At 43.5% G+C, this 11,278-nt stretch overlaps 1 protein-coding gene across 1 annotated transcript in view; it reads right to left on the bottom strand.

Annotated features, from left to right (window-relative positions):
- Nucleotides 1-11,277, bottom strand: part of WDFY2 (WD repeat and FYVE domain containing 2) — a 70,170-nt gene extending 58,893 nt beyond the window's left edge. The window contains exon 1 of the mRNA XM_009290153.1: nucleotides 11,140-11,277. Coding sequence (XP_009288428.1) covers nucleotides 11,140-11,276 — 137 coding nt within the window. The 5' untranslated portion in view covers nucleotide 11,277. The remainder of the gene's footprint in view (nucleotides 1-11,139) is intronic.
- Nucleotide 11,278: the final 1 nt, after the last annotated feature.

Raw genomic sequence — 11,278 nt, 5'->3', positions numbered from 1 at the left:
GTTGGACTCGATGATCTTAGAGGTCTTTTCCAACCTTAATGATTCTATGATCTGTCGCTGCGTCGCAGCTCAGGCTGCTGCAGATCTTCAAGCACCACAGCAAGCTCTCCAAAATTTTATGTGCTTTTGCTTTTTGGCTACAAATAAACCTAGCGACAACAGGAATCAGAGTGTGAACCTGAAGCTTCAGTAAGTGTTTGTATGAGACTGAACTGATGTCCATGGTGAAGTCCAGCAGGATCATTTACTAGTTGATATTTTGAGAGCATGAAGATGGATTCATCTTTTCCCACTGATTTACTGGCAGTTGCAGAAGTTAGCAAGAAGAGATTTGTTTATGCAGTCTGATTCATTTTCTGAAGGGAAGAGAGCGTGCTCTTCAGAAATAGATTAGTGCCTATATATCGTGTAACCAACCCCTGCTATGTAACACTCTATGCCAAGTACAGTGGTCTACCACCCATCAGAGTTGATATGCTTAAACTAACTCCTTCCCCTGCTTTCTCCTGCCTGAAGAAATCCAGCATATGTCCACTCTTAGCTGTCAATGGCAACTAATGCAGTCTCAAAAACTCCTATTACTCCTGACTTCAGATGCAACACAACCTAGAAAACATGAGGTAATATCAGACAGGCTTTAGCTCGTCAGACAGTGCTAAAAGCCTCAGCTGCTAAGGCAGCACACAGACTGGCCCAGGCAAGGTTTTAGTAGACCCCACATGCACTTTTGGAGCTTAATTATAGTTATTCTGACTGAATGGGACATAAAATAGGGCTCAGTGGAACAGAATAAAATGCATCATTTCACTGCAACAAAAAGTGTCAACTTCTTAATTCCAGTCATTAAATAACTTTAGTCTGGGCCTAGGGTACGATAAAGCCAAACATGTCGATTTTGACTTGACAGATACATTATCTTCTCACCCTCCTCCCTCAGCACAATTAGTACTGAACCAGCTTTAGTCCTCTCTTCCCCATGTTAGTACTACCGCACTGCCCTACTTCAACCTCTAGTTTTTAGCACAGGCAGAAGCAGATACTGATAAAGTAAACCATTACCATGCCATATTAAAAGCATAGAGACCGTTCATCTCTAGAAGCCAAACGCAGGGCTCTTCAGCAAAGGTCCTTCCACCTCCCCTTGAGCTCCTGGCTGGCAGAAAGCAGGCTACACTGAGGCTGCTGCCTAACCAAGGACTCCTGTGCCACAGGAGTTTGAAGCAATGGGGCCAACAGGACAGGAGCAGGCACAAGGGCTGTATGCCTGACGTTGGAGAACAGCACAGGTATGAGCTTTCCTACTGGACTTCCAGTACTTGCACAAGTGCAATAAGCCTTTGACAACAGCTTGTAGCTGGCAGAGCTGCTGAAACAGACATTGAAGCAAAGGGATGATTTGTAAATCCAGCCAAGACAACACGTAGAGGATCTCCCCTGCCACCAGAATGCTGCAGCTGTCTTTAGTCAACCCTGCATGCAGCAGAAGCTAGGCTGGACCACAGGCTATGTCCTTACCATCAAAGCAGAAAGCATCTCTTCAGAAATTCTACTCTCATTCTATCCCATGCACACAGTGCTGCAAAACATGAGGCCTTCACAATGTCAATTTGAACCACTCATTGGACGACTCCATAGCCCACGTTTGCTCTAGCAAAACAGAGCTGAGAGGCGGGACAGAATTTCCCTGTATCAAATGGGAAAACAGGCATGGAGTTGGGAAATAAGAAGATACAGCTTAATAACACTAACGATCAAGAAGAAAATATGTAAAGTAAGGATAACTCGGCACATAAGCAAAATGAGTGCAAACTAGTTACAAATAAAATGTAAGCCATCATTTACAGTTTCACAGCACAGATTCCTAAAGTTTCCAACATACATAAAAGGGGCAAAATACTTAATGAGGACCTGTCTCTTAAAAGGGATTACATTACATGGTTTTCTGAGATAAGGGGCAATTGTATTAAATGAAGAGGCAATCCCTTATGGATCTTTGTGTAATAAACCGGCCTAGAAACATGCATATAGGCAAATACCTTACAGAATATTGAGTTCAACACTTGACCTTGCAGTGTCAGCTGACATCTGCAAGGAAAGAAACCTCAGTGTAGATGTTCTCGCATCCAAGTCAGAGGAGACATCTATAAGATAAACTTTGCTGTACTGCTTCAGAAAGGCTAAACAGCAACAAGAAGGAAAGCATCACAACAGACTAATTTTCAGTGCTCTCCTGCTTCATCTTATCTTGCATCACAATAAACCTGCTGGATTTCCTCTTTTAGTCACTGCCTATATGTTTTTTATTCCAAGCCACAGATAAGCTAAATAGTGTGGAAGTCAGAGACCGTTGGTACCTATATATCTAAATCTTGAAACCATTGTACCAGGAGGATATGTACCACTCCTCTGAACCAACACCACAACCCTCTCTTATCTCCCATCCTCTAGCATGCATTAGCTTGCATAAATGTGGTTATATTTTCGCTATACCTTACTACCTTTTAAGCTAAAGTAAAAGCTTTAGCACCAACTCATGATTAGACCTTACTAGAGCTTTAAAAAAAAAAAAAGCTGTTTACTTTAAGACTCTGAAGTACTCCAAAGGGCAGATGCACCACCTGCTTAAGAATACAATTAAGCCTTTATTTGCTGTTATAAGTGAATTCAAAGCCAAAGGTAAATTTACCAAATTTGCACTCAATGAGATTTTGCACCTCCAGCAATATCTGTCACATTCTAAACACAGGCAAGGATCTTCTTTCCGTATCCCTTCAAGACAGGGCACTGTATTTGCTCTATCACCTGAATCCAGATAATTCAACTGGTGGTGGCAAAATAGGCCAATTCACATTAGGACAGCCTTTTCTCAGATTTCTCTCTGCGGGACTCAACTCCTAAGGAAACTGCTATTACAGACTTGTAAATGTCAAAAGCATTGCCTTCTGGGGCTGATCGATCACTACCATTATTTCAAAAATCTGCTAAGAACACTGATCTTCTACCTCACAGTAAGAGGGAATGGTACAGGATTTGGAGAATAAAAGACAACGTTAGATCAAACTTCTCAGTAAACTTGGCAGCAGAACAGCAGTGCTCTTCTACCCAGAACTGTGCTTTGGCATTGCCTTCGATTCAATGCTCAAAACCTTAAGAGTTCCCTGAAAAACTTAAATTAAGTGGTGAATACACTTGGTATGACAAGCAAAGCCCATATGTTCAAAGTCTGGCCAAGGTTAGTTACACAACACTATTTCCTGCAGCCTGACTAACAGAAAAATTAAAACACCACTTTTTTTAACCCAGCCTCCACAACTGTTCTCCCTCTTATGAGGATGAAGGCTATATTTTATCTATCTAAAAATTCAGCACAGTCTAATTTGCAAAATTTATTACCTGCTTTCTGACAGCCAAATATCCATTTTGGCCGTTATTTATGCCCAGTTTCAAGCCATCAGGCACACAGACTGTGACATATGAAGAACTCTGAGATGCATATGGTTTCATGATTATGTAAAGCTCCCTCCCTGGAGGCCTGCCTGGTAAACTTGCCCTCTCCTGCTTTTCCTTTCACAAAACTGTCCTTTTTGTTCTCCAGGCTTGCTCCAGCCACTCGCCCAACCTGTTTGCTGGGGTACTTGCCATTACTGTGTGGATGTTTGTTTTATAGTTTTCCCAGTTACTGCATTTCATACTTCACCTCACAAAAGTATGAAGAAGGAAGTTTTATTTCCTCTTTCCTAAAACGACCCATGCAGGACAAGGCTCTGCTGAACAGGATGCACCCCGCTGCGTGTGGCTATTCTCAGCACCCCACGGCTGCCGCTCCCATCCCCTCCGACGGTGCCCCATCCCAGCCTGCCGCATCCTGCGGCACCACGGCTGCATCTATCACTCCCTCACACCATATGCAGAAGGGAAACAGCTGTGGTTTTTCTTGCTCCTATCTTTGCAACAGACTACGCTAGGGACTACCGCAATTCTCATCGAATCCTGGGCAAATACATGCGGATACTGGCAGAGTTTTATATAAAACCACTTGTATTTGACAGGTGTGTGATGGAAGCACCATAGGCAAGGCAATTAAACATGGCTTCTGGGGTGCTTTTACGCGAATGGCCTTCCAATGTCTGAGAGGTTACGGGGCACAGAACAGAGTGATATACAGAAGATACTTGTGCAAATGCCAGTTGCTCTCCTTATGGCATTGCGCATCATTTATGAAGTTTTTAGAGCTCCCGAGCACAGAAGCAGCGTGTGCCTGCATTACGCCCTCCCATTTTCTCTTTCCCATTTGTTCCCTGAGCCACCAAGTATATTCTGACTTCTCTTAAGACTGTTACAAACAACATTTTACAAAACTTGTGCCACTTTCAAGCAGTTCTCTTGCATGTATTATCACATAGCTGAAAGATGTTGCTGGGAAACCTGTCCACAGATCACTGTCTGCAGATACCATGCAGGAACCAGTGCAGCTGGATAGAGGGAAAGAAAAAACAGAGTCTGCCTCAATAACCAAAATCCTATAAGGTAGGTCAAACAAGCTACTGACATATTTCTATTGTGCTGCAACTTCACATGCTATTTGAGACCTTCAGTCCGCTAAGTGACCCTCAATAAAAGGCCAGTCTTACTCAACTAGCCTGGTAGCTTCAAAACTGTTGCAATTCCTTTACCTAACACTGTAGCATCACTGCCTCCTCTAGCCATTTTTAGCTTTAAGGAGAAAAAACAAGAAGTTTCCTGCAACAGTACATTTTTAGCTATATGCCGACTCTGTACTGCACATACTCCATAACCAGCATTTGTTTTTCTTCCAGGGGCCGCAGGGCACACACAGAGGGGGCATTGTGCAGTCCCCTCTCAGCGAGGAGCGTTGTTTAGCTGCAGAACTGGAGAGACTGCAGGGGAAGGTCACCAAGCCTGACAGATACGAGACACACTGATGAGAGATCCAGTCTCTATGTAAGCAGATGCCAGTGAAATTAAGACGGGGTCAGGGAAGACAAGAAGAAAAACGAGATCTGGTTAATATGGGAGGTGGATGCACCATCCTGAAACTTGCTGCAACTCAAGAGCGTTGTTCAGCAACTGGCGGAAAAAGAGGCTACCATAAGGCAAATGGAAGGTGTATTAAGTAGCTCTTCTTATTCCAAATAAAGCTTGCAAGATAAGATACATGCATCTACACCTTTTATATAAAAAATAATCTCTAAAACAGAGAGGCGAGTAAAAAACACTCATCTCTGACTCTAAATGCTCAAGCACCTAACATTCTGCTCTATTTTGATGCCTAATTGCACTGCTGAAACTGGGTCCATACAAGTCATGGTCCAAGCCATGTCATATCACATTTTTGCACCTGCCACCTTGCAGTTAAGACATGAACTTAATACAACTGCAGGAGTTGCACCAATTTGTGCATTGACCTACATGAGCTAGCAGTTGCAGGATAGCTCAAATCAGAAAGACAAGACTAAATGCTAGTGCTTTAAATCTTTAACTGACACCAAGTACTCAGAGGAGAGCATCGTAAGGCAAGGGATATACAAACTTTGGCAAACTTCAACAAGTCATCTCCTGGTGGCACAAAGTGCCACAAAAAAAATACATTGCAAGGTCTCCCACAAGTTAGTAAGTAGAGGTTGTCATTCCCAACAAGTACTTAGCAAAACATTTTATGTGCTAGTCCCAGGATTTTGGCGTCTCAACAGGATACATGTTAGTCAAATTAGGAACAGTTACTTTTCAACATCTGCAACAATTTCTGATTCCAAGAGCTTTGGACCTCTTGTCTTCTCTTAAACCTCTTGCCAGCATCCACTTCTTTCACTCACACAGCCAGCACTAACCTCCACCCTGAGCTTTATTCCAAACACAGTCATCAAGTTCCAACATCCAATTAGTTTAAAAAAAATCAGAGCAAAGAAGTTGCATCTACAGCAATAGGTCTTTTACGAACCTTTGCACTGTTAATGTAGAGTTCCTGTATTTCCTCTCAACAATTTTATCGGTGACTGATGTTTTTATCAAAATTTAAAGAACCTCCAAGGCAGGGACAAGTCTTTTTACACCTGTGAAGAACATCCACACCTTCTGCACTGCTTAAACTACTGCTCATGCTGCAATAACCTGGGTGCGAAACCTACAGGCTTGGACTGATAAACATACACAAGCAGCCAGCATCAAAATCAGTTCTCACACCACCTGCACTTCTGCTATGCACCAACAGCCACACACAAAACAGAGTGGCCGTCAGTGACATAACCCCGTGTTTAGATGAGAATTACAAACCTGTATTGCGACCATAGCTCTGCAAAGCAATTGCTCTCTACCACTCCACCACAGGAGAAAGGAAACCCAGAGAGTTTACCCAGGGTCTGCAGTTCCTTGCGTCCTGCCTGGATGCAGCACCAAGTGAAGAGTCCAACCTTTCCATTAGAGGTATTTCACAGGCATGAACTATAATGCTATATGCTTTATGCCCTGGATGTGGACAAGAAAACCACAAGGAGCAAAAGATTGCTTTTGACATATTTAAGGGTGGAAAGATCACACTTCTCCATGCTAGAAGGCATGTCAGCAGGATGCCAAAGACAACCCCCACATTTCTTGTCACATATGCACATTCCCATTCCTAGTTCACCATTAGTTTAGCAAAGTCAAGATTTCATCTACACAAGACAAGACGGTCATTCATTTTTTGTACCCCCTAAAAAACCTGCTAGTTAGCATACCCAGAAGACAAGCCTTGGACAACAGCTTAAGTGCACATCTGCATTTAAAAACCTCTTAAGTACACATCTGCATTTAAAAACCTCAAACTGTAAACCAAACCTAACAATACAAGCTCTGCACAGTTTTCTCTATGTGAGATGAAGACACTAATATGAACGTACATGACAAACAGTCTGGGCTCACTGTTTATACAGCAATCCATACAAAGAAGCTGAGACATCTCAGTTCAAAAGGAACTTAAGATGATACAAGGCAGTGGAGAAGACAAAGGTCTCTGTACTTAAAAAAAATTAAAATAATCCTATGGCATAAATATTTTTCTCCTAGGTTTTGTCACTGTCTAGGAAACTAGAATGCCTGTTTTTTAAAAAGAAAGGATTTTGACAATTTGCAGTTGACTATGAAAGCTTTTACTTCCTGTGAATACTTTAAGGAGAACAGTTCTTGATTGCAATACCTACATTTCCAAGGTCTGTAGCACAGAAGAGAGCACAGAACTCCCACCCAAAAGAAGGCACAGATTAGAGTTCATAATTATCAGGAAAGTTGCCTACACCAGCACATGTCTAAGATTTCCTCACCTACAATAAACTAGTGGAAAAAAAGATGGCTAGTGGCAAACCGCAGGTTTACCACGATGACACCTAGCCCCCTCCTGCCAGTCTTGCATGGTGACACACGATCAGCACATCGGACACCCAGCTGAATTAGCACTCATGTCACTGGCAGGCTCTTGAGAAACACTGAAGTGTGCCAACACCAAGCAGAACTGCTTGCACTGAAAGCTGGGTGAGTCAGTGCACCTCTCCCACCGCATACCCATGCTCAGGTAAAATTAATGACACTAAATCTTCTTTGGAGCATGGACTTAGATAAGTCTGAACTTGACATGCCAGTGACCTACTTTTCAGACGTGCCCAACACCCACATCTCCCTCTGAAGGCAACAAAAGACAAGGATGCCTAGCAATTTTGAAACAGTAGCACATGCTTTTAACACACAGGAAGCTGATGACAACTTAGGGCCGTCTGTGCACATTAGGAAAATCCCACTTCAGCTTCATGTGTAGCACCTAGGGCATTCAATGCTATGGATCACTCAAGACTCTACACCTTTGGGTATATGTGTCTGTCAATTCCACCCGTTTGCTGGCAGGCAAAAGAGCACGGATGAAAGCTAATAATTTCTTTCTTATAGCCCTCCTGCATCAGATTTATACATTATTGCATAACAAATGCTGCCACTCCTTTAACTCTCACCTGCCTATACAGCTGCATCCCTTTTCCTTAGAAGAAAAACACAAAATAAAATTACATCTTATCCCTCCCAATACACACCAGTTGTACTGTAAAGAGGTACAGGCTCAGTCTATTTTGCCCTAGTAAGGAATCAGCCAAATTAACTAAGATTTGGACACAATCCACATCGTTCAACTAACATGACTGACTAGGATTCAGAAGAGAAAATACGTAGAGCATAGAGGTGATGCACACTGAAAAGAAGCTCCAACCTTATGTAAAGGTTATGTAAAGTTTAGATAATCTAGTTAAATACGTAAACTCCCCCTGAGTTTTACTCCTCCTTCCTTCTTTCCCCCTCTATGCCATTCTTTATGAGGAATGGCCACACTCTCCATTATTACTTAGCTTTTATTTTATTTCTTAAAATACATGCATGTATGTGCTACAAATACAATGATTCAGGGCTATATAATGCATGACTATGTCTGCAAGCTATAGCTGAAACCACTTCCGTGTCTTTTAAAACCAGATAAAACCACTGGTGCCATAGAAAATAGAGACTAGAGACCAAGCTCCTGCTTTGAATGGTTTACGGATATAGAGACATATCATGCACTAAAGAAAACCTTTAAAAGGGTACCTAGTTGTTGTGTATGTTAAGACTACTAGCAACTTCAACAATGATATGTTCAGCCATTAACCAGCGAGCCAACAGAGAACTCCCTCCTCTTTGTCTCCAGAAGACCCATCCTCCCCAGCCTGAAGCAAGTGCTGGAGATGGCAAGTCGTTCCAGCTGAAGCTCTCTGCAAAAGTTTCAGGGCATTTCTCTCATATGAGCAGTACATAGCACAGGCTGGGAAACACGGCCAAAACTCACTGATTTGGCTAACAAGTAAAGAGACAGATAACATCTCCATAACCGTCCTTTACAGTTTCCAGGAATCTCTAAAAGCCCTCCACATTCCAAGGCCATTAAACAACCATGTCAACACCAACACTACAAGGCAGGTCCAAACAGGATAAGGTACCTTAAGGATCTGCACAAGCCTAATCATAAGCCACAGGTATTGAAAGTCCGGTAAACTACGCTTCCACCCCAGGTATCCCGAAACCTCCAAGTTTGACTCCCAACCTGCTATTCTTTCCAAATAAGTTTTAGACTCTGAACCTTTTAATTACAATCAAAATGCTAATGCAGGTGGAAAATGAAAGAAAAAGCCTTCAATGTCTTCATGCCTAAAGAAATAAAAGGCACGATCATAGCTTATAGCATCTCAAAGACACTGCAAACCAGCCCCACAACCAGGCAAATTAGCTGGTTAGTGCCTTTAAACAAAAAATAGCCTGGGAACCTCCAGACTTACTACAGTATTTTAATGTCCGTAGATCTATCCTGTATCGTCAGCAAAACTTTAGACATCTATCAGCACACCTAGCAGCAGATTTCTTTGCCCAGTTTCATCAGCAAGCAGGACCTAACTGACCTACACCAGGTGTTTGCTCTGGGATGGGAAGGAAGAGGGATGGTGCTCACGAACTAGCGAGTTTCTTAGTGGGAAACCCCTGGTTTCTGCTTCACCACTTGTTTCTTGAACCTGACATCTCAGTTATTAGAGAAGCAAAGATCTCTGATCAATCCCTTTCTCTACATAGAAAAATCAACTTGGAGCATCAACCTATTCTCAACAACTCATACATGCTAAAACAGCAGAAGCTACTTATTTTTTCTAAGGTGGGGGGAGAGGCAGAGATTGAGAGAGACACCTATCGAGAGCAAATGAATTTCAGGAATACTTTCTTACAGATAAAAAAGAATTGGCCGAGTAAGCCTAACAAGCTACAGTGAGCCAAAACATACTCAAGCTTTATTCAGCTTCACAACAAATACATAAAAAATGTAAAGACAATAAAGTCATGAGCACGTAGCAATGTAAAACTCTGCGTAAAGACCCTTTGATAGTGTACTTGTTTGATGTAGCTCAGTTTCTCTTGCTATGAGGCATGAGAGTTCACTTGGAGACCACAGCTTAGATGAACTTAAATGATCTTAAATTTGCACATATTTGACAACTAGCTGAAAACTAACTTACAGTGAGGACAAGGACAAGATAAAAGAAATACTGACAGTTTTTCAGAAAGCTAGCAGAGACATAAAAGCAGATGTTCAATAGGATAACAGGCATCCAAGAGAAACAGCCCACCAAAAAACCCCTTGAGAATCAAAACATATTCACACACTGGTCAACATTTGTCTTTCAAGCTGGGGACACAGGTTACACCATGCACCCAAGTTGCAAAGAAACTCTGCTTGAAATATTTATGGACTCCACAAGAAAAATAAGCTCCTATTTTTATGGCAGGCACCTTCAAGATGTAGTTTTGAAGCTCCAGCTGCAGGGCTGAATTAAGTTTGAGCTCCTTCAGAAGAGGCAGAGCTGCCTCTGGGCAGCCTCAGACCCTGCACAGCCCAGCTAAACGGCCTGAACACATTCTCCTCTTTGGCAGCTTTACAACACAGGATTAACTCCAAGATCTTATCACTGATACATGGTATTTTTAAACAATTACCAAGAAACGTTTGGAGAGGGGAAACGGGAACCAAAACTACTGTTTTAGCCAATGCCACCGCAATCTTTAGGCAAGGTCAAAGATCTCCACAGCCTCTCCGGCAATCCTTGTGATGAAGGCGATCTCAAATTCCATTTTAGCTATGTGAAGAAAAGTCACTCAAGTCCTGCAAGTTTCAGCAGCGCCCCAGCCCACTCACTGCCCTGACCCACATGGCAGTGGAGGAGAAGACGAACACCAAGCTGAAGACCCCTGCCCCAAGCTCCTTCCCCTCCAGGACCAGATGCGGCTGCCTAAAGCAATGTCCCCATGCTGGACCACAGCAACCCGCTGAGGCTTTCCTGGACTCCCGTAGTGGAGTCTACAGTCACACCAGTGATGGTGGTGGTGGTCCATCATGCCCCCCACTCGCCCCCCCCGCCGGCCCCCGCGCCCCCCCCCCGCCACAGGACCCGTCACCTCCACCATCACTCGTCGGTGATGGTGGTGGACCAACACGGGGCTCCCCCCCCCCACCATCATCAACGAGTGATGGTGGACGTGACAGACCATCGCCGCAGCCCCACAGGACCTGCGGACGCCCGCTCCCGGTACCTGTCCTCGGAGACGCTGATGACCCCATCCTCCTTGGGCACTATCGCTGCCATGTTCACCACCTCCTGCGAGCCCTCCACTTTGTTGAGCAGGAGGGGCTTGCGAGTCAGCGCCTTGGGCTGAGGCTCCGCCGCCATGG

The sequence above is a fragment of the Aptenodytes forsteri genome, unplaced genomic scaffold (assembly GCF_000699145.1).
Source record: "Aptenodytes forsteri isolate BGI_AS27 unplaced genomic scaffold, ASM69914v1 Scaffold155, whole genome shotgun sequence".
In the NCBI taxonomy this organism is placed as follows: Eukaryota; Metazoa; Chordata; class Aves; order Sphenisciformes; family Spheniscidae; genus Aptenodytes; species Aptenodytes forsteri.
The sequence above is the reverse complement of the archived record's forward strand: the minus strand, read 5'-3'. Positions and strand labels throughout refer to the sequence as shown.